This window comes from Leucopleurus acutus, assembly GCF_964270905.1.
Source record: "Leucopleurus acutus genome assembly, chromosome: 15".
Lineage (NCBI taxonomy): Eukaryota > Metazoa > Chordata > Mammalia > Artiodactyla > Delphinidae > Leucopleurus > Leucopleurus acutus.
In genome coordinates this window covers 51,426,423-51,451,194 of record NC_139157.1, presented here as the reverse complement: position 1 = coordinate 51,451,194, position 24,772 = coordinate 51,426,423, and the positions used below count along the sequence as shown (strand labels likewise).

At 37.5% G+C, this 24,772-nt stretch overlaps 1 protein-coding gene across 1 annotated transcript in view; it reads right to left on the bottom strand.

Moving 5' to 3' along the window:
- PDSS2 (decaprenyl diphosphate synthase subunit 2) overlaps window positions 1–20,732 on the bottom strand; it is a 255,269-nt gene extending 234,537 nt beyond the window's left edge. Inside the window, exon 1 of the mRNA XM_082856030.1 lies at window positions 20,296–20,732. Within this exon, the coding sequence (XP_082712156.1) occupies window positions 20,296–20,576 (281 nt within the window). The 5' untranslated portion in view covers window positions 20,577–20,732. The remainder of the gene's footprint in view (window positions 1–20,295) is intronic.
- Between the last annotated feature and the right edge of the window lie 4,040 nt (window positions 20,733–24,772).

Sequence of the window (24,772 nt, the reverse complement as noted above, 5' to 3'; positions counted from 1 at the left end):
CGGGTACCACTAGGAAGTTTCTTCATGGTGATGGAACAGATGTATAACTTGGCTGTGATGGTTACACAAATCTGTACATGTGATCAGTTTACAGAACACACACACAGGCACACACACAACTGAATGCATGTAAAAATTGGTAAAATCCAAATAACATCTGTAGTTAACAGTATTGTACCAATGTCAATTTCCTGGTTTTAATAATGTTCTATAAATATGCAAGATGTTACCCTTGTGGAAAGCTGGATAACAGGGACAAGGGACATCTCTATACTATTTTTGAACTTCCTGTGACTCTATTATTTCAAAACAAAAAAGTAAAAAAACCCAAAATTTATATTCACCAAAAAGCCATGATAAAATTTAAAACTGGGGGGAAAAAAATACAACATTTGAGAAAAAGTAAAACCCTTAATATACAAAGAGCTCTTATTTGTCACTAAGTAGATTAAATGCAATTAATAATGAGCAAAAGATATAGACAACTCACAAAAGAATAAAATTGGCAAATAAACATAATAAAAAAGACTCAATCTCACTAGTATTAAAATTTTTTCAACATAAAACAAGATATTTTTAGCACCTATCAAATTGGCAAAATTTTCCAATATCCAAGGTTGGCAAGAACAAGGAAAACAGGTGCTCCTATATAATACTATGGATAGAAACTAAAATATGAAAATATTTTCAAAAAAAGATACACATACCCTGATTCCCTATAATTCAAATCTAGGAATTATCCCAAGGAAATAAACAAGCGTGCAATGACATACACGTAAATTTCTTCATAGTACTATCTACAACAATGAAAAATTTAGGGGAAAAAAGGTCCAACAAAAGAGGGTAATGAATTATACTATGGTATATCCATACAATGGAATATCATGTAGTTACGGTATATCTATACAATAGAATATCATGTAGTTTTAAATTATGTTTATTTAATATTAAAAGCAATTCTCTATATAGTGCTAAGAGAAAAAGGCCAGAAACAAAAATACACACATGGGACAAACTCATTTTTACAGTCTTGCAGCTATATACCAAAATATTAACAGTAGCTATCTCTGAGTGGTAAGATTATGGGTACTTTTTGAATAAATCTCTGTATTGTCTCATTTTATATAAAAATGAGAAGATTTTTTAAATCAAATAACACATACTAAAGAAGGCTCTTTCGACTACAGATTTTTATATATTATAATGCTAAAACCCTACTTGATATTTTAGTTTCACAGAAACAAAAAACCACCCTGCCTAGTACAGCAACATTTGCTTTTTCTTTATGATTCCTCCAGGTTCCTGAAAAGATGCCCTTCATTTCTAGTCTAAAAACAAACAAAACTTGATAAGATTTGCTTTAAAAAACAGTCCATGCAACCCAAGGAATGTTTATGCCCATTCCCCATGAAGTTGATAATCTCTACATCTCTACTTATATCTAATTGTAAATGGCAACGAGTACAGATTTAGATATTTTTAAATAGTTTATTAAAACATACTGATAAGTGTACCCTATAATAAATATAGTAAAAGAAAGACAGGAAAAAGAGAAAAGTGAATACAATGACAAGAATGATAACATCTTCTTTAACATGATCTTGAGAAACAGAAGCACCTTAGCTCTAAGGATAAGGAAGAAGGAAAGTTTTTCCTCTTTAGTTTGGTAATTTGTATCAAGCTCAGAATCTCTGAAAGCTTATTTGATGCTCTGTAGTTAACAAGGCTTATTATGTGTTGAAAGCTAAGGTTTCTCTATTAGAGACACATGGCTCCTTTGAGCATGTTCTTTCCCTCAGTTAAACTGCTTCAAGTGTCTAAGCTTAAAAATGTAATATTGCTGCTTTGATAGTGAATATCTCAGATGGCATCACTTTCTCTATTCCCTTCCAGCATTTAAAAAACTTTTTTGTTTTTGTTTTATAGGCCTGAAGTAATGGGACTTACAATATGCCGAAATCATCAAGAGGTTTTCCCTGGCTCATTAAGTTAAAATTCTCCCACATAGTTAACTGCTGATTTTCACTCAAAATTACCATGATACTAACTCTGCTCTTCCTGACTTCCACACTTTAAACTCTGTATGTTTATATCGAGTTTCCTCAAGAACGCCCTCAGTTCTCTGAGAAAGGGAAGTCCTTTTACCTCAACACACCCCTCACTGTTTTTTGTTTTGTTTTGTTTTGTTTTCTTTTTTTTGCGGTACGCGCCCTTCCCACTTTTGTAGCCTCTCCCATTGCGGAGCACAGGTTCCGGACGCGCAAGTTCAGCGGCCATGGCTCACGGGCCCAGCCGCCCCGCGGCATGTGGGATCTTCCCGGACCGAGGCACGAACCCGTGTCCCCTGCATTGGCAGGCGGACTCTCAACCACTGCGCCACTAGGGAAGCCCCTCCCTCACTGTTTTAATACATAGTAGATGGTCAATAAATATTGGTTGGCAACACGTCCATGTCTATTATTGCTTCTCCATTCCCTCTGCCTTACTTATAGGGACAGAACCACAAAGCAGAAGCTGAAGACAGGGACTTGAAAGGGCATTGTTTTCTCTTTGTCTCCCTTCAGAAACTTGTTTAAACAAAAGAGAATAAAACTAAATTTATACCTTTGGCACATGTCTTTGAAAGTAAAACAACCATCATTTAACAAATAAGCTACCTTTATTGGAGAACAGTCTAAGGGAAAAGCTGAGGGAATACCCCTTGTGCACTAATGGATTTTAGAGGATTGCTTTCCTCTAAAAGCATATGAACTCCATCAGTCTTGGTCCCCAGTGCTCCGAAACTCTGCACTCATGACTTGTGGGAGCCTTCATGAATTCAAATGTATTTTTACCAATCATGTGACTTCTATCTATCCAAGAGAATTTTTCAGTGCCAGAAAAGTTTATGATTAGGGGTCCATTCTTTTAAGAATATTTATACTGCCTAAATAACTCCAGATGTTTTGCTTTGGTTTTTGGTTAAGGGGTGGAGGCAGGAGGGCAGGAATCAAAATGAAGACCCTCCCAATTAGAAATGTTTGCCATTCCATCCTAAATGAGCTCTTTCTTATATTTCTGCTTGGAAGTCCCAGAATTTAAACTTATGACACTCATGTGTAATGCCAAAATATGAGGATTTAGATAGGATTGTTACTTTAAAAAAATGGTTTGTGGATAGCTTACATCTAAATTATTTTTACAAATCACAATCATATGAAGCAGAGATTGCTTCCTGCATTTGTAATTAATTTGCCAACAGTATGAAGCACTCTTTACAGTCAGCTGTTTTTGATAGAGGAGCAAATTATGGAATGACAAACTCCATATTTTTTGAGAATTTGTGCACCTGCTGATTAGAATTTATTCTCAAATTCTATCTAAACCTACAATGTCTTAAAGCTAATATATTTTCATACTATATATTAAGTATAGTCAAAACTGTCTGAAACATTCTGAACATCACTAGACTCATAAGGAATTTAATTTTGCTCTTTCTGTCTTCAAGAAGGTATATGCCAATCCCATGGAAGATTTCAAAATAAAAGGATGTAACAGCATCTTGTGGTAATCCATTCCTAAAAAATGTTATATCTAGGAAGAAGTTTCCCTACCTAACTGTAATCAATTCTGCTATAATTTAAGTGCATTTTTCTCCCTTCTCTGTCTTCAGGAAGGGTTGATCACTATCTTCAACTATGATATTCTAGGCTATGAAGAATAATATGTAAGATAAACACCATGATCTAATTAAAGTAATGAGTAAGGCAAAGGTCAGGAAAAGGCCTCTGGTTAGGAAAGGTTTTGCTTTATTCAATTCAATTCTGTGAGTACTTACTGAAGGCTTTATGTGTCAAGTATATGCCAGGCAATATGAATATACAGACAAAATCATCTCCTTTGAAAAGTTCACAGTCTTAGAAATACTTATACCTAAATTAGAGGTCCAAAATAAAGGATCCACAGAAGCCAATTAATCCATGAAATGGCCAGCTGTAACTGAAGCATCTCAAATGGTGAAGTGGAGAACACAAGGCCAATCTTTTTTTTTTCCAGCTTTATTGTGGAATAATTGACAAATATAACTGTATACATTTAAAGCATACAACACATGCCCAGTCTAACGCAGCCACCACTGGACATGAGCAGATTAAGACCATGGAGAATGCAAGCTCAATAGCGTCACAGCTTCCAATTTTTTGGAGAATGAAAGTTAGAGGAATGAGCAAAATATTTAACCTGGAGAAAGTCAGGGAATGCTTAGCAAAAGAGCTAACACTTGAGTCCTAAAGGTGAAGCAATGCTTACCAGGTATGAATACAGATGATTTATCTCTTATGGCCACAGCTTAGGGTGGAAAGGGGGGAGTGGCAGAAGTGACTAGAGAAGAAGGAAGGGATGTTTTGCCATGCACAGGCCAAACTGTATCCTACAGAACATGGGAAGCTACTAAAGAGTCTGTGACTCCACATCGTAGAAGGGTACAATTTATCAATCTGTAGTAAGCTTTACCAAAATGCTATCCAGTGAGAGGTCAAGATTTGATAGGCATATAAAGAAGCAGGCACCTTGCTCATAATCCATAAAGCTAGAGTGGGCATCACTGTACCTAAATACTTGTCTTAGGCCTCCAACTACTGTGATGTCTAAGTGCCCATATGGTTCCAGTAGCAGCAATGACTGCTTAAACAGCAGCCAATTTACCCATGGAAAAGAGTATACCAAACCCAAAAAGAAAGTTTTGGGAGATCTACCATCCCCAGATGTTTCCCCTTTACTCTTGGCAAGGGTTTAAAAAAAAAAAAAAGATACCTTAGTCGTTGCTAAAATGACCTAAAGTTAGCAAAACATCTTGACATATATTATCCTCTCCCATCTAAGAGATCCTCGGCTCCCTATTTTCTACTTTGGGTTTATAACACACCCACAGCAACCAACTGTATTCATATTTTGAACTCTTTTCTTTATACTAAACTACTTTGAATTCAAGAGTATTAAAATCTAATTCAGGGCCACAGGTTAACCAGCACCCCTTTCTTCATCCTCCTAACCCATTTTAGTCATCATCTTAACCCATTGATCAATCTTATTTTACCTGCAATTCAGTAATGAAAATATAATCAACTCTAACCCAAAATTAATCTGCATTTTGCTTCAGAAAGGATGTTTGTTTTTGCCAGGGACGTTTCCTATTCTCCACTTAGAAACAGGGAAAGAAAACTATGTTGTCCTCTAAGCCTTTCATTCAAGCCTCACAACAGGATAGGTATTATTATTCCACAAGATCGCTATTATTATTCTCATTTTCAATGATGAGAAAACTGAAGCTCTGAGTAGTCAACTTGTCCAACAGCAGCTGGTAAATGACATAAGCCAGGTCTGAACAGGTCAATCTGCTTCCAATACTATGTTCTTTCCACTATACTACATAGCTTCAACTGCTGTTTCTAATAATAACAGTCATAATACTCCACTTCCACCTTTTATTTGTACAGTGCGGTATACCTTTCAAATCGTTTTCATCTGTAATATTTCTCTGGGTTCCTAAAACTATCCTTCAAGCAACTTAGGCAAAGGAAAACAACAACAACAAAAATAACCTAATATCACAGAGAAAGGATTATTGGGCACAAACAACAGCTAATAACAGCAGCTATGTTTATTGAGCACTTGAGCTAAACATGTAATTCTCATTACAATCCTGTGAAACAAGAATAATAACAATCTCATCTCTTTTACAGATGAGGTAACAAGGCTCAAAAAATTCTGTAGTTCACACAGCTAGGAAACAGCAGTACCCCGAACTTGGAATTCAAGTTCGGGTACTGGTTAGCTCACAGCCCATGTTCTTCTCTACAACCTCAGCCAGTACTGCCTCCCTCCCTCACGGTGCTCCTCATAGAATATTATGCTTTCACTGTAATTAAGTTAAACTAAAATTAGTTGGAGTTCCAAGTTAAAATCTGTATGCATTCCCCAACCCACTATTAAATAAAAGTGGTAGAAGCAGCAAACAGGTGGCAGGATAATATCGACCCGGAATTTAAAAGAAATTCTTCACTGGAAAACCGACATGTAGATAATCAGAAACTCAATATTTTGGAAGGAAATCAAACCATCAAGCTCCCAGGACTGCCCTCTTATGGGGCAAGAAACATTACCCTGACCATTTAACAAATGAACATGTTATTCTAACATACATTCAATATCAAGAAATTATTTTTTTAACATATCCTATGCAATAGTTAAAGTTATCAAGGATGGAAAAGATCCATTCCAGTTTTTTTTCTAAGTTGCCCAGGTACATCCATAAGTATTTTTAAAATTAGGTTAAAATACTGGGGCCAGGACCACTAACCTCTAGATGTTCATTTCTGGGGCTCCTTTCTATGTACTCATAAAATTATACCAGGCACACTTTATTGTCATATAGTCATACTTGTTTTTAATCATGGGTACTATGGAATAAAAAGTACATGAAAAAATAAATAATATTTAAAAATAATAGAACTACATAAAAATGCTTTTAAATAAAAGCTTTGTTAGTATTAGTCCTGTGAAACTGACACTCCTTTAAATACACAGTAACATAAAAGAAATAACCTAAAGTTAGAAAGAAATGTTGATGAAGATTTGTGAAACCATTTTTATTGAGGATAAAATAAATTTCATTTATTTGGTGATATTTAACCATTTAAGATATAGAAAGCACCTGTCACAAAGCCCTGTAATTCACCAGGGATTGAATCCATGTTTTTTAGGACAATAAACTGGAACAGTGAAAAACTAAGAGTGTATTAAAATTTCAATTAAGACATTGGCAGTGAAAAAAGAAAAGTGAAATTATGCATACTGAAAATTAAGAGAAAAAGCTTTAAGAGAAGTTTGGAGATACAATATGATACTGTTGGGAAATAGATTTTTTTCTTGAGAAACAAAAATTTGTACAAACACAAAGTAGACACTGGCAGTAAGGGTGGGAAGAAAAATGAATAAGTGACTAAAACCATTATGTGTGCACAAACTTGGAAACCTCAGGGAAAATTCAGCAACTCTTGAATTTTCTCTCTCAGTACCTCTCCTTCACTTCCAACACTAATAAATAAATAGCACAACTCCAATGATCGGAGTATCCCTGGAGAATAATAAACCATGCAGGTATTATTATTTTAAAAATATTAACATCACCCATTTGGAATAATACAACTAGAAACTTCCAGAACATTTTTGAAGATTCTCTTCTATTTTACCTTCAATTTTTCAAATTTGGCTTTTTAAAAAAACAAGTTGAATTTTTATTCAAATACTCCTTTCTTAATAAGAACACATTTTAATAGTCTAGTGGTTGCACACGGGCTTTATTTTCCTTTAAAAGAATTTCAATGACCTACTCTACCCTTCTTCCACCTGGTAATTTGTACTCCAGCACAGAGGAGAAAGCCAAGATATAATTGACAACCTAGGACATAATACATTGACTCTTGAGCAACACAGGTTTGAACTGCACTTATATGCAGTTCCACGTATATGCAGATCTTTTTTTCAATAGTAAATACTTCAGTATTACACAATAGTTGGCTGGTTGAATCAGCAGATGCAGAACCACATACTATATACAGAAAGGGACTATAAATTATCTGTGGTGTTTCAACTGTGGGGAGGGTGGGCACTCCTAACCCCTACATTGTTCAAGGATCAACTGCTTTTCAAAAAGTCATCTTCCTTTCTATGGAGTCCGCTTATTAACAGTGTTTTAAGTTCAGAGAAGAAAGAGGAATTCTATTCTACATAGGCACATAAGAAATATTTAAACTATAAACCACCACCTATCCCAAACAAACCAAAGGAAACTCATTAATGTCCCACACAAACTATCTTAGGAAGGGAGGAGTATTTCCCTATCCCAAGCCCCCTAAAAGCAAAGACACACCAATGCAGAGAGAGATCATTTCTCAAGTGAGTCACAGGCATTTATAAGGTGGCATATTGAAGAACACCAACGTGAAGACCAACGTACCTTCTGTTCCAGCAGGGCCTTTATTTATGGAGGAGTTGTGAATGTGACAAGTGCAAAAACCACATCTATTTTATTCAGCCACTAGCTCGCACACTACCCTACATAGGCATTCAAGAAATATGTCTGAGTAAAATGCCATTCAAGGATAGCAAGAGAGAAAAAGAATACAGCTGATGTAGACTCTTTATTTCCTTAAACTATAGACAGATATATTGAGAATTATCTACATTTAGTATAAGAATCTTAATGTATAAGGAGGCAACTCTGCCAATGCAGAGACTGAATACTATGGAAGGTCATTAAGAATCAAGTGCTGATCAGTCCACATACAGAACCAAGACAATGAAAGTGATGGTCTGGACAAGACTAGAAGTGAGACAATTCCCACCTGGTGGGACTTTCTTAGTTCATTGCCTTACAAAGTTGGAAGGTAGATATTAGAGCTACAAAATATCAGTTTATTACATATGTGATCATGCTTATTTTATATGTGAATAACATATATGTATTTTATATGCTTGTTTTGCATGTAACCATATTCTGGAGTATGGATTATCACTCTCAATGTAGCCTTGTGTTTATTTTTTTACTTTGGAACTCAGTGCTTTGTATTTACAGAAGAAAAATAATAAAGGAAAAGTCTAAAGCTAAAAAAAAAAAAAAAGCCCTGTAATTATTAAACACTATAAAGAATATGCTCATGCAAATTACCAATGCTTGAAAAATTCAAAACACTACTGCTAAGTTTTTAGAATATGATATAATATTCACTAGAAGTATCTCTAGCCTCACAATTGTGGAAACAAAACCAATTCAGTTTGCTAAAAAAAAAAAATCTCTGGAGCAAATGAAATAAACTTCCAAGGAGATTCCAAGAGAATGGTAATTTTTAAAGCTATTTTAAAATATCTGTTAAAATGAAGTTTCAGTGCACAAAAATAGAAAAAAATGAAAGGCTTTGAGAAGACTTTGGTGAGTCACAGGAAGAAAAGCAAATCCAGCTGCACTCCATAAACTAAAGATTTGTATCTAGAACTTCGGATAAGTATTAAATCAGAAACAACTATCTGAATAGTTAACATCTAGTACCCATTTTTAAAACCTACTCTAGGGTAGCTATTCTTGGGAAAACATTCATTAAACTCTTAAAACCACAAACACAGATAAATAAATTTTGGTAACTAAAGAACGTCCAAGGTGTGTAAAACACGTACACACACACAAGAAGATTCTGAATCCTATAGAATAAAGAAGGAACAATTATAGAATACAATATTGATGAAAAGCATTTGGCAATACAGCAGTAATGAGCAATATGAGAAGAGAGATGTGGATGTCTGAATCCTAATTCATTAGAATCTAACCACAAAGAATTAAGTATTATAGCACTTAAGAACCTACAACCAACTTATCTTTATTAACTGGGCCCAGAATTAAGAACACAGACTAGTCAGTATTCCTCAACCTTGAGTAACATTTGGAATATTTTTAAAGGGTAAAAATTCAGTCATCCAGTATTGCCTTAAATGATTTTTATTAAAATGTTATTTAAATATGTATTAATATAAAAATTATAAACACTGTATGGTTATGGTTCTTAAACAACTAAAATAAATAAAATTACAAATTGAATACAAAACTTATTCAAAGTGGCATTAATTTACTATGACAGGTGACGGTACTTGACTTAAACTAAACTGCAATTCCCAGTAATGAAAATGGTTCTGACCGTCTGGGGCGGTTCTTTGGAATAAGGGAATCCTATGGTAATCCTATTCTCTCACCACTATTCTCTATTCGAACTATATGAAACTTTTATTTATTTAACACACTGCTTTTACCAGGTCTCCTGACTGGGCCCACAAGATTCTCTCTTAACTCTTGACACAAGAAAAAGATTGGTGAGGAGCATACCACAATCATTACTAATCACTTTAGTGGCTCCTAGAAAGGGCTAAAGATTTGGGTGGGAGGGACTACAAATGAAATGGACTCCCTGAACCCAAAAAGCAATGAGAGGAGCCCAGGGGAGGCTAGGTCTGGTGGTAGCAGTTAACTGCCAGAAGCAAAGTGGGCATGGTGACTCTCACAGGCAGCAAGGTGGATATTGGGAATATTAGGTAATCTCAGGCTTCATTGTGATAGGCAGAAATCCCTGTCTATATTTAATTGGTCAGATTCAAGAATTCAAATCAATAGCCATCCCACTAAGATGTTTTGATTTAAATAACCAAAAACAAACAACTCCAGGTCTAGTGAACAGAGACCTCTCTGAGACGCTACAGTGGAGAGTCTTGGCCTCTCACTCAAATCTAAGACCCACAGTTCTTAATGAAGAGGAGGCCAAATCCCTCTGGAAGACTTTTTTCCCGAATGCATCTCTGGCCATTACCCAGGTAATGATGAGTTGGCAAAAGGAAAACACCCAATCCTCTTGAGGATTATTACCTACTAGCTCTGAGCTAACGTTAATTAGTAGGAATTAAGAATACCACTGGTCCCATTACTAAGGCATAACTTTTCTGGGTAAAGTTCTGGGCACTTCTCTAGAGTGCCCAGCTGTCCAACAAGTGCTTTCCACATTGTCCAGTCAGAACTTGCACGTCTCCCAGCTCTGGGAGAACTCTGACAGTTGTACAGCTTATAGCGCCCAAGCATCCTATGTGTGTGCTGCTTAGTTTTCAGTAACAGACTCAAGTGGGCACCTTAGATTTCTGAAGCCTTTCTGTGCATGCTCTCTCCTCTTCTGCATTCTGTCCCACAACTTCCAGCTGCCTCAGCCTCCCCCAGATCTGATCCGTCTCTTCAACTCAGCAGTGCCAGCACCCTGTGCTCGAGTTCGCCCTCTCTGTGCTGCTATTTGGAAAGTACCTCTCAGCAGAAAGTCAGAGTGATCACAGCTCTCACCTCATTTGTTTTCTCACTCACAGGGATCACAATCCTGTGCTCCCTGTACTCTAAGCAGAATATAGTTGTTTCATATATATTTTATCCAGTTTTCTATTTGTTTACAGCATATTATTCTAGCTTAGCAGAAGCAGACATTTCCAATCTATCCTTTTTGCCTCGTCTATCCCTTGTTCAGCATACCCCAAACTACTACTTCCCTACACTTTGCTAGGCAACTCCTTGTGGCTTATTTTTCCCTGCCTTGGTCATTTTCTTCCCATCCAACATGACCCAACTCTTACATCACCTTAACTTTGGAAGTCTTCAATTTTCTCTAGAGACAGATTTTTTCCTCTTTCTCTGCCTCTACAGCATATTGTTCACACATACTACAGCATATATCTCAATATCCTCTATTTGCATGTCTCCCCACTAAAATGACTTTCTAATAATAACGGTAACTGCTAACATGTGACTACTTTCTACGTTCCAGGTACTCTTCTAAGTACTTTTTCTATACTTGCCCATTTACTCTTCATAAAACCCTAAGATATAGGTACTATTATTATCTTCATTTTACAAATGAGGAAACTAAGGCACAGAGAGGTAAAGTAAATTGCCTGAGATCCCATACCTTGGCAGTGGTAGAGTCAGGATATGCATCTAAACAGTCTGATTCCAGAGCTCATGCTCACTATACTGCCTCTCACGAATTCCTGAAGGGCAGCAACTATGTCTTATTCTTATTTGTATATCCATGCCCAGAGCACCTCAAATATTTGTGGAATGAATTAAAATTTATAATTTTCTCGAAGTCTTCCAAGAAAAAGTCCTTCATAAGTAATGTAGGCTTTCAGTACAGTAATTACAGAACTGAATCTAGAAAGGGTCTTTCATAAACATGGGAGAGACTAAAATTAAATTTCTAATAATAAATTCAAAGAGCTCTAAAGAAGTTTACCATGCAGAAGAAGACTAATAAGGTTTTTTAGGTAGCTAAGTAACTAGTGAACTCAGTCAGGAACAAAAAGTCTCTACCCAGGAATCAATACCCTCTAAGAGAGAGACTAAATGTCATAATTTGTCTCCAATAAAGGCATACCAAATTGATCCCATCTATCTAAATCTAAAATAGAGATCACAGTTTTTCCAAGGCAAAAGTAAAAAGACAGAATATTTAAACAAAAATGTAATCCTAAGAGCCAAATTTGTCAAGAGCAATCAATGAACACAAAGCCACATTGCTCAATGGACTTAGCTATGTTAAATAACAAGAATTTAACCAATTCTATATGAAAAAAAGTATTGTTATTACCTTTGAAACAATTAAGTGTCCTCCATATGTTTATTAAAAGCTCTTAAGTTCTTGACAGTAGATAGTATATGCAGTGAATTTATAAAAGCTATAAGTACTTAAAAATAATACTGATTTATAGAAATTTAAGTGACTAAAAATAAAAATATATATTTTGCACAAATGGATAATTACATTTAACTAGCAAGATAGTAATGGCCCATAGGGTTCAAGCTGTACTGGGAGAAAGTGGGGACTGATACACTGTCACTACCTTCAACCTCTCCCACACTACCCATCCACATCACATACCTGGACTTTGACATTATCCTACATATAAAATACCACTGTCTAGCTTGGACAGGTCCACAATCCCTCATCCAAAGTTATTGAAACCAAACGTCTTTCAGAATTTGAAATTTTTCGATTTCAGGAAGGTGCAATTCACCCAGCACTCCAGAAAAATCTGGGGCAGCACCCTGTAATCAAACACATTAATATTTCTGTAGCAAAATGCAAGAATATTCACATTAAGTGGGATAAAGAAGACTATAAATGATCTCACATCAGTTCAGGTCAGATTTATGAGTCTAAGAAAACATTTTTTCTGAGCTTTCAGGATTTTTAAACAGTAGGAAAAGGATGATAGATTTGTACTATCAATACATACTGCATTCAATCTGCTCATTGCCTGCCTGAGAAGTGACAATAGCTCCCTTAGCTGCTATGTTCAGTTACAACACTAATTTCTACTAGTCCAGAACTGGCAACACTTTTGGAAATCATTTAGCCAAACTTTCTACTTCACTGCTTAGGACACTACAGCCCAGAGATGGAATAACTTGCCTAAGGTCACACTGCTACGTACTGACAGAGATGAAGCTGGAACATACAAGCTTCCTGTCTCCTAGGCTTACTTACTGGTTTGTTCATTCATCCATCCATCCATCCATTCATTCTCTCTCTTTTCAAAGTGATTTATTTTAGCTTTTCAAAATAACGAAATAATGATAGACTCACAGAAAAATGCAAAAATAGTACAGTCTTCCCTAGGTATCCACAGGGGCATTGGTTACATGACCCCCTGAGGATACCAAAATTTGTGTTGCTCAAGTCCCTTTTATAAAAGGGCGTAATATCTGCATATAACCTATGTGCATCCTCCAGTATACTTTTTTTTTTTTTTTTTTTTTTGCGGTACGCGGGCCTCTCACTGCCGTGGCCTCTCCCGTTGTGGAGCACAGGCTCCGGACACGCAGGCTCAGCAGCCATGACTCACGGGCCCAGCCGCTCCGCGGCACGTGGGATCCTCCCGGACCGGGGTTACGAACCAGTGCCCCCTGCATTGGCAGGTGGACTCTCAACCACTGCGCCACCAGGGAAGCCCCAGTATACTTTTTTTTTTTTTTTTTTTTTTGGCTGCATTGGGTCTTCGTTGCTGCACACAGGCTTTCTCTAGTTGCGGCGAGTGGGGGCTACTCTTCTGCGGTGCGCGGGCTTCTCATTGCGGTGGCCTCTCTTGTTGCGGAGCACGAGCTCTAGGCACGCGGGCTTCAGTAGTTGTGGCTCACGGGCTCTAGAGCGCAGGCTCAGTAGTTGTGGCGCACAGGCTTAGTTTCTCTGCAGCACATGGGATCTTCCTGCACCAGGGCTCGAACCCATGTCCCCTGCATTGGCAGGCGGATTCTTAACCACTGTGCAACCAGGGAAGCCCCCTCCAGTATACTTTAAATCATCTCTAGATTACTTACAATACCTAATACAATGTAAATATCATGTAAATAGTAGTAAATACAATGTAAATGTTATATATAAATAGTTGCCTGGCTCAGCAAATTCAAGTTTTGCTTTTGGGGAATTTTTTTCCCCCAAATATCCTCAATCCATGGTTGGCTGAATCCACAGACACAGAACTCGTGGTTAAGGACTGACTGTATAAAAAGTCCTTATGTATCTTTCATCCAGCTTCCCCCAATATATAACTGTAGTACAATATCAAAACCTAAAAATTAACATTGGTATATTATTGTTAACAAAACTACAGACCTTATTCCATTTTCAGCACTTTTCAAAAAACTGTATTCATTTGTGTGTAGGTATATACTGTTCTACACAACTTTATACCATGTATTGATTCATGTACCTACCATCACAATCATGATACTAAACTGTTCCATCACCACAATATACTCCTTTGTATTTACACTCCTCCCTGTTCCCCACAGTTTATGACTTAGTAGCCACTAATCTGTTCTCTATCTCTATAGTTTTGTCATTTTGAAAATGTTGTATAAATGGAATCATACTTTTGAAATTGACTTTTTCCTTAGTTGTAGTAAAATACACATAAAATTTACCATCTTAGCTATTTTTAAGTATACAGTTTGGTAGTGTTAAGTATATTCACATTAATAGTTCATTTCTTTTCATTGTTGAGTAGTATTCCATTGTATGGTTGTACCACAGTTTGTTCAACCACTCACCTTTGAATGACATATGCGTTGTTTCCAGTTTTTGGCTGTTACAAATAAGGTTGCTACAAGCATTCATGATAGGTTTTGATATAAGTTATTATTTCTCTGGGATAAATGCTCACAAGTGTGATAGCTGGGTTGTATGTTAAGTGTATGTTTAATTTTATAAAAAATTGCCACGCTGTATTCCAGAGTGGCTGTACCATTTTTACATTCCCATCAGCAATGTATGAGAAATCTAGTTTCTCACCAGGACTTCATATTGTATTTTTTATTTTAGCCATTCTAATAGGTTTGTAGTGGTATCTCATCATGGTTTTAACTTACATTTTTCTAATGGCTAATAATGTTGAACAACTTTTCATATGCTTACTTGCCATCTTTAAATGCTCTTTTTGCCCATTTCCTAATTGTATTGTTCGTTCTCTTACCACTGAGTTTAGAGAGTTCTTTACATATTCTGGATACAAGTCCTTCTTCAGATAGTGATTTGCAAATGTTTTCTTCCTGTGGCTAACCTTTTCATCCTATTACAAGGTCTTTTTGCAGAGCAAAGTTTTCAATTTTGATTAAGTCCAATTATTATATTTTTTCTTTAATGAACTGCATTTTTGGTTTCATGTCTAAGAACTGCTTACCTAGCCCTAGGTCCCAAAAATGTTCTCCTATGTTTTCTTAAGTTTTATAGTTTTACATTTCACATTTAATTCCATTTTACATAGACCTTTTTTTTAATATGGTGTGAGGTTTAGGTCAAGGTTCATTTTCTTGCCTATACTGTCCAATTGTTCCAGCAGCATTTGTTGAAAAGACTATCCTCCCTCCATTGAATTGCTTTTGCACCTTTGTCAAAAATCAATTGGGTATTATTTGTGTTGATCTATTTCTGAGTTCTCTATTCTGTTCTCTCAATCTGTCTATTCCGCTGCCAATACAACACTGTCTTGATCAATGAAGCTATATATATTAGGCTTAACATAAGGTAGAATGACTCCTCCCACTTTCTTCTTTGTTTTGTTTTTCAATATTGTTTTAGCTATTCTAGCTCCATTCATGCTGTTCATTTTACTTTACTGTACTGATTATTCTTGCTTTTAAGGTCCTCCCTATGCCTAGTAGAGGTATGACAGCCTGAGAAAGAAGAAAAAAGAATCAAGAAGAAAAAAAATTGTAATATAGTACCACCACTCTAAAACACTACCCATGTAATTTCTATCCATCTATCCCAATCACATCCCAGTTTCTTCATGAAAGGTCCTCTACTATTCCAGCCACTTTAGTTTTTTTATTTTTGTTACTGAGGTATAGTTAATGTACAATAGTGTATGTTTCAGGTGTACAACATAGTGAATCATAATTTTTAAAGGTTATACACCATTCACAGTTATTATAAAATATTAGCTATATTCCCTGTGTTATACAACATATTCTTGTAGCTTATTTATCTTATACTTAGTAATTTGTACCTCTTAATCCCCTACCCCTATCTTGCCCCTCCCCCCTTCCCTCTCCTTACTAGTAACCACCAGATTGTTCTCTGTACCTGTTAATTTGTTTCTTTTTTTGTTATATTCACTAGATTGTTTTATATTTTATTCCACATTAAGTAATATCATACAGGGTTTACCTTTCGCCAGGCCACTTCAGTATCTCTAAATGCAATAGCTAATATATCTCTACTACTCATTAGTAACAAGTCATTTACCTCCTTTTGATACTTGTAAATATATTTGTGTCCAACACAATGTCTATTCTCAAAGGACATGGTCCATGTTTTAGAATTCTTTATATTCCTCCATAAGCTTTAATAAACATTGAATTAAGGATTATTTATCTAATTGGAACTTACAACACAGAGAAACTAGAACATGTAGAACAAGAGTAAAAAATTAGCTAATTGCTACATTGTTCCTAGTAATAAGATCATTATCTCACTAAATCTCAAGATTTTAAATTTAATCTCATTTCTTAATTAAATTGTTATAAAAGTATACTTCTAGGCTTTTTTCCTTTTTCTTGGTGAGATAACTTAGGTAAAGAAAGAGAAGGTAGTGAATACTGAATTATGGTGATTTCCTTTTTTTCTCCTTCTGTTTGCCAAAAATGTCACTATACATCTAAATTTTAGGGCCATAAGATATGATTCACCCCTAAATAGCAATACCATGTATATCCACCCAAAAAGTAAAATGACCCAAGGGATTAGAATGTTGATTTAAGTAAATAATGTAAAATGGAACTAGTAAAAGAATTTACCAAATCCAATTTCCTGTGGTCCTAACTATATTAACTCTATGGGGTATTTGTGTCCTTTGGATAGCATCCTGAGAGGCTCTCTCTTAATTATCAATGCTTTCTTTGCTCACAAGATTTCAACAAAGTAAGGTGCAGTACGTGAAACAATATAGCTGCTTAATCCATGTTTTTTAGCTATAATTTACAATAACCACAATCTGCCTACCCTATGGATCAGATGCCTGCTTCTTTGCTAAAACAGATATATGCACAACCCTCTCCCCAAAAGTTTTTTGTTCATTAGCTGCCTGTGAGTTTAGACTGTTTAAATAATTTAAATAAATGTAATAAAACTATATGCAGATTAGCTCCTCCTTTTCTTACAAAATAATCTATATATGTTACTACAACTTTGCTGAAACTAACTATTTTGTTCCTCTTCAATTCTTTCACTGTAATATGGGACTAGGCAGGCAGGGTAGGCTACATACAGTCAGGGAAGTTTCAGAGCCATCAGTCTTATAAGCTTTCATCTAGGGTGTCTCTGGTGCCCTCAGAAGGAATCTTCTCTAAGACCCCAAATGATGCTCTGACATTTAAGTAGATGAACTGCAATTCTCAGAATACATACATTAATAAGGCTCTTTCTAGTTCTGCCCTTTTCACTTCAACACTTTATTACAGAGACTACAATATGCATCTGCACAATGTAATATACAGTCCAGGAGGATTGGAGCCAGGAACCCCCACAGATATGAAAATCCAAGGATGCTCAATTCTCTCATATAAAATGGCATATAACCCAAGGTACATCCTCCCCTATACTTTAAATCATCTCTAGATTACCTACAATACCTAATACAATGTAAATTCTATGTAAATAGTTGTAAATACAATGTTAATGCTATAAAAATATTTGCTGGTGCACAGCAAATTCAAGTTTTGTTTTTTGGAACTTTCTGAAATTTTTCTTCCCCTGCATATTTTCGATCCACACTTGGTTCAATCTGTGGTTGTGGAACCTACAGATCCGGAGGGCTGGCTGTACTACTACAACCTCCACCGCTAACACTATTATTCCCATCACATATAGAAAAACCCACTATTTGATTAGCAAAAATTAAGACACTTCATGGTTCGTGTGTTGTGAGAACACAGAGTAACCTGAACTCAGCCACTGCTAGTGAGAACGTACACTGGTACAACCACTTCGGAAAACAATTTACTATCTCCTAAAGCTGAACACATGTGCACACACGCCTTTATTCTCTCAAGACAAGTACACCAGGAGACGCATGCTGCATATTCACAGCAGCACTTTTCATAGCACCAAAACCTGCAAACAACCCAAAGGCTGATCGAAAGAAGACTGTGGTACATTTACACAGTAGGATTTTACACACCAGTGAAAAACTAATGAAGTATAGTTAAACATAACAGGGATAAAGCTCAGAAACAATGTCGAATTTAAAAGCAAGTCATAAAGGACTGCATGCAATAAACTAGTATATTTATAAATTTCAAAAATGAGCAAAATTATACACATTACTATTTAAGGAAACACTCGTGTAATTTCTGAAAGAAAAATAAACACAAAACTCAGTAGAGTGGGGATCAGGGAGATGGACCAGTGAAGAGAGAAGGTTCAATAGGATTGATAAAGTTACACTTCTTCAATTGGGTGGTAAGCTCATTCGTTTCATTAATAAGCTTTAAAATATATACGTATGTGTGTTTTGAGTGTGTATCATCTAGAATCTCTGGAGAACTAACATTCCAGCTTCAGGACAAGTTTAGCCTACTCATAAAATGACATTCCTGATAACTGGGAATGATGCCAAGAAATAAAATCACTCTACTATTGCTATTTGGTAACTAGTAACAAAGAAATAGCAAGTGTCTCATAAAAAATTAAAGCAAGAGGATGAGCAAGGGAAGTGAGGGTGGCTATAAAAGGGCAACCTGAGGGATGCTTGTAGTGATGGAAACGTTCTGCATCTTGACTGTATCAGTGTCAATATCCTGCCTGGGGGGAGAAACTGCATAAAGGGTACATTGGCTCTCTCTGCATTATTTCTTCCAACTGCATGTGAATCTCCAATTATTTCAAGTGTTTTTTTTGTTTAAAGAAAATATTTTTTAAAAAGATAATTTTTGTCCAGGATTTCTCCACCTTGGTACTACTGACATCTTGGTGCACCTAATACTTCATTGTAGGGGGCTGTCCTGGGCATTGTAGGGTGTTTAACAACATCCCTGGCCTCTACCTACTAAACACCAGTAGCATGCCCCAGTTGCGACATCTCCATACACTGCCAAATGTTCCCTAGTGGGCAGACTGCACCATTTGAGAACCAATGCTCCAGTCATAAAAGTGAAGAACTGTGGAAATTTTCTCAATTGAAGGAGACTAAAGAGACATGACAACTAAAGTAATAGCTCATCTTAGGCTAGATCCTGTACTAAAGAGGAAAGAATGCTATAAAAAAAACATTATTGGGTCAATTAACAAAAGTGGACTATCAATGGTAGATTAAATAAAAGTACTGTATCAATATTAAAAGTAAGTTGATTAATGTAGTTATGTAAAGAATATCCCTATGCTTATGAAATGAAGTACTTGGGGGTAAAGGACCATGACATATGCAATGTACCCCAAAATGATTCAGGAAAAATATATCTGTGTGTGTGTGTGTGTGTTCTGTTTACATATACATGTGAATAGTATACGTATGTATGTATACCATAGGTGAATATGATTATAAAGTATGTTCTTTGTATTATTTTTATTCTTGCAAATTTTCAGTATGTTTGAAATTATTTATTAATAAAAAGTTGGAGTTTTTAAAAATGGAACCAAAAGTTGTGGTCCTTAAAGTCCTAATGGCAGATTTCACAATAGTAGTTCAGCATAAGTGACAAAAATCCCGAGGGGAAAATGACTACTGACTAGATAAATTCCTACTTCAAGCCCGAGACAAACGTTGCAAGTAACTAACTTTCGGCCTATCTCCCCCTCCCCATTCTTTTTAGAGGTGACCTCTCGAATAATGCGGAACCAAAAATAAACCTATCCCACTTTTAAAAGACTATTTCTAGGAAGCGACTCAAACCCACATCCCTACTCGATTTCTCCACAAATCACTGTGACTTCACCTTCACTAGTTAAGAAGCAAAAACGCGAAAAGCGCACGTGTTCTCATTCTTCCTCCGCAAACAGAGTTAGTTAAGTTAAGGTGAGTAGAATAGAGAAGACACAACATCGAATGCCTAGGATGGCTGAGGAAAGGAAGAGGTAAAAAGGGATAAGCAGTTAGTCAGTCTCAGAGAGGGAGGAAAGGGTGTATAGGCCAGAAAAAAGGACCCGAGTGGGTGCGAGTGTGTCAGGGCGAGAGGAAGTAGCTCACCTGGCTGTGGTAAGCAGAGGGTGCTGAGTCCCCACCAGCTTCCGCACCTGCATAGCGATGTTGCTGAGCTCGTCGCTCAGCAGGCAGCGGAGGCTCATGAAGGACGTGGGGTAGCCCACGATCTTCTCCGCCTCTGACACCACTTGGTTCCAGTGGGCCGGGGACCTGGAGGACTGACCACGCCAGGAGACCACCGAGGAGATGGTGTCGAGGGGGCCACGTCGGGGCCCCGAGGCCCCGAGATAACAGGGCAAGCGCAAAAGCAGCTGCCGAAGGCTCATAGTTTGAGTCTGGGGGTGTCAGGGACTTGAGGGTGTCCGGAGGTGGCGCGGGAAACAAGCTAGAAGCAGATGAGGAACTTGCGGGAACTAGACGGAAGCAGCGCTTCTTGACCCTCAGAGGAGGGTGGGTTTCTGGAGCCGTGACCAGAAACGAACTTTAACTGCAGCTTTCTGCAGCCTGGGTTAGACAGACAACAGCCCCAAGTCAGCACTGCCCACGGCCATCTAGGGTAGCAGCCACAGCACTGCCTAACTGGGGAACGCCATATTGTGAGCGTCAAACGCGGCTTGCCGTAAAGACGGAGGCGGGCTGTTCTGCGGCAAAGAATTTTTTCCTACTTTACGGCGCAGCCGTGAACGGCCCGGAGGGGCGGGGCTTTGGAGGTGAACCCCGGAAGGCGAGGTAGGATGAAAACATCAGCTCCTCCCACATTCTCGTCCCTGCCTGCGAGGACAGAGGGTGACAGAGACCGGGTTGTGGGCCCCGAGTGGTGCCCCAGCCCCTTGAATCTGGGACGAGTCTGAATCGTCGTAGGATTCCCACCGCGCAGCGCAGAGTGGGCACGCATAAATATGTGTCGTGAACGAGAGTCGGTGTCTACTAATGGTCTTTTCGCGGCCTCCAGCCCTCCGGAAGGAAGGGCTCAGGCGGAGGCGCCAGCTCCTCTGGGAAGCCATCGGCCGCCAAGCCCTGGCAGTGGTGGTGGACTGGCGTGAGGGCCGCCTCTCGGACTGTGGGGCTTTAGGAGCTGTGCGCCACGGCTCATGTGGAGTGAGGTGGGAGGCAGAATCCGGACGTGGGGCTGAGCGCTCGTGACCTCTGCTCCCAACCTAGGAAAGGTGGCGTAGCCCCGCAGAAAGGGTGTTTTTTGTTTTTTATTTCCCCAGGGTGTGTCCTCATTCCTTGTCTCTGGCCGCCTCACTGAGCCTCAGTTCCCATGTGTACAGCTCAGGCAGAACCAGCAGTGCCCCCTGAACGGGTGCAGAGAGACACTTGTAGAAGGAAGCTCCGCTCACCGTCGAGAATCCAAAACTACCACTGACTCTAGTGCTTCCACTTACATACAGCCCATGTATTAGTTCATTTAATCCTGAAAACAACCCCGTTAAGTAGATAATATTAGTATTCTCCGTGTTTCACATGAGGAAACTGAGGCACAGCCAAGTCGTGTAAATTGCCTAAGGCCACACTAGGCAGGAAAGTAAACCCAGGTAATCTGGTTTCTGAATCCATGTTCTTAGCTACAACATTACTGTTTAAGTAGCAGGTTACCAACCACTTCTCATTGTTGTCAGTGTGGTCCTGTAATGCTACCTATTCTTTATCATGTATGTCTAGCATCTTGCCCCCTTTCTCATCACCCAAAACAAGTGTTAACAAACCCTTGTTAATAATAAAGATATATTACCGAGTTTTACACCCTAAAAAAAATAGCTTGTAAAACTCTCTTTAACTTTCAAAATCCTTTCAAATTCATGATTGATATTTTTAAAATTAGCATCATGCCTAATACTGGACTAGACTCGGGCTACATAAAAAAATTCAGACTTAAAAACGGGCAAATTAAGGAGTAATTATTCACTTTGCACAAAAGATGCTTTCTCTAAAAAGGTTTAGCCTCAGACTCCCTTTGAATGGCAAATTTCCCTTGTGATTTAACAATCCAATTTTATTTCCAAAAATTCAGTTTAGGCATAACTTTTCAAGGGTACATTTTAGATAAAGTGAATTATGCTCATAAGTATTAAAAACAGTCTGGCCCAATAAATAAGGCAGGCCGAAGTTCAAAAACAATTCCTGTGAAAGAGATAACACACTCCCGGCAATAAAATTCAGGTCTGTTCTAGATGAAAATAAATGTGGAGAGTGAGATACCTTACCATTCTAAAAAGTTCCAAGGCCTGAGCTTCTGGGTTATCCAAGGTGAAAGAAGTCATGAAAAAAAGGAAGGGAGATAAGGACTGAATGTGATATATTGTGCACCTGAGGCTGTTTCTTTAGCAGCATGGTACTTTAAGACTAACTTTTCATGCAATTTCCTTAATACCAATTCACAGCATGTACTTTAATTTCTCCACAGAAGCCAAGAGCATTATTCTCTGGTCATACTCTATTAACCAAGTTTTTGATTATTCATGGAACTTTTAGTCCCATTTACTTTAAATAAATAGCACTTTCCTTTATTCTTAGAGTTAAAAGTTTGCATTATACCTAATGATAATCAGTTTTTAGAAGGTTAAAATGGTATTTATTATTTAATCTTCCAGATAAATACATAACTCCTTAGAGTCTGACTAAAGAGATATCTGAATTGCTAGTGACTTCTGGAGGTGCAGAGAGGGAGAATCTGTGACTCTGCCCTTCCTCTGTCACTGATGATAGTCATTTTGAGGATGTCTGTGAATGTGTGCATAAAGGAAGAATACAGCAGGGTTCCTTACCTTGGCACTAATGACATTTTGGAGCAAATAATCCTTTGTTATGGTAGGCAGGGGGCCGGGGGTGAAGGCTGTCCTGTGCATAGTAGATGTTTTGCAGCATCCCTGGCTTCTACTCACTAGGTGCCAGTAGTACCCCTCTCCAACCAGATTTGTCTGAGGACCTGGCCAAATGTCCCCTGGGGGACAAAATCGCCCATAAGAATACAGGGAAATGGGAGATGCTGAAAGAAAAAAATTCCCATCCATGACATTTACTCCTACAAAGCAGCAGAAGAGGTCCTGGGTGTGAGCAGCCCTGCAGATTAGAGAGTAGTCACTCCACAATCTGTGGAAACCTCCAGCCATACACAGGGACATCTCCTTGGCATTGGGATTTTTCTGGAGACAGAAAGCTGACAAAAGATGGTCACAGTTCCTCCTTCACCTTTCTAAAGATCCTGAAGCTGGTAAAGTACTAGTGGACTTCACTTGCTGTCTCTCTGCATTCTGCTGACCTTAGAAAGAAGTGAGGTCATATTTGATGTCCTTTTCTTTGGCCAGAAACTCGAACCAGCCTTTGGAAATACAAGGTCTTAACACGGATGGTGTATGCTTTGGGCTTTAGCATTTCCATGATTAGGTGAGTGGAAATAGATAGGGATACTGCAGCCACCCTCCTATCACCCTCAAAACAATCACCTATTGTTTATGCTAAGAGAGTTCTTCCAAAAGTAGATGAAAGCATGGCATATATCTTGGGGCAGAATGATAAAAGGAGGCAATAATCTGATTAGCAAAAATCCAAAAGTTTGACCACCTACTGGGTTGGCAGGCTAGAGAACAGGGATAGTACATATTACCAGTAAGAATGTAAAATGCTGTGTAAGCAGCACCTATGGAAGGGAATTTGATAATCCCTAGCAAAATTACATATATGTTTATATACTGTGTGTAATTACAATATACATTTGACCCAGAAATCCGAATTCCAGAAATCCTTCCCAAAATATAAAATGACTTATGCACAAGGTTTTTCACTGCACTATTATTTGTAATAGCAAAAGACTGGAAACAAACCAAATAACCATACGTAGGGGACTAGCTGAATAAACTGGGGTAGATCTATACAATGAAACACTATGCAACTCTGAAAAAGAATAAGGGCCATCTCCAGAAAATCTGTCTCGTATATCTCCAGAAAATATGTCAGCTTTAAACAACAACAAAAGCACAACCAAGGTGCAGAACAGTATAGTATGCTATTTTTTTAGATAGGTGAACTACAAATATATATTTTTATACATTTGGGAGGGGGGAAAACAGGTGGAAAGGACAGGCATGCAAGCAAAGTACTCTGATGAATATACCTTGACTATATAGTTTTGACTTTAGAATCATATATATATATTTTACATACTCAAAATAATTTTAAACTCAAAAGAAAAATGTGATTCCTAAAATTTGAAAACAACTGAAGCAAATTACCTAACTGTATATTAAGTTGGTGGTATAATCACACCAAGTAATTAATTTAATGACTTCAGAAAATACTGTTTTCACTGTACATTCACTGAAGAATATGCTCTCAGGATAAACAGATTTACAAGGAAGTCTTAAACTTCATTCAGTGTCTTATTGCTAGTAGAAATACAGATATTATTACTTTCAAACTATTCTTGTATATTACAAGTAAAAACCAATATTAGAGTTGTTATGAATGATTTTCAGAGTAAGTAGAATCCATGTAAGATTAAAGGTGAATTGGAAATAGTATG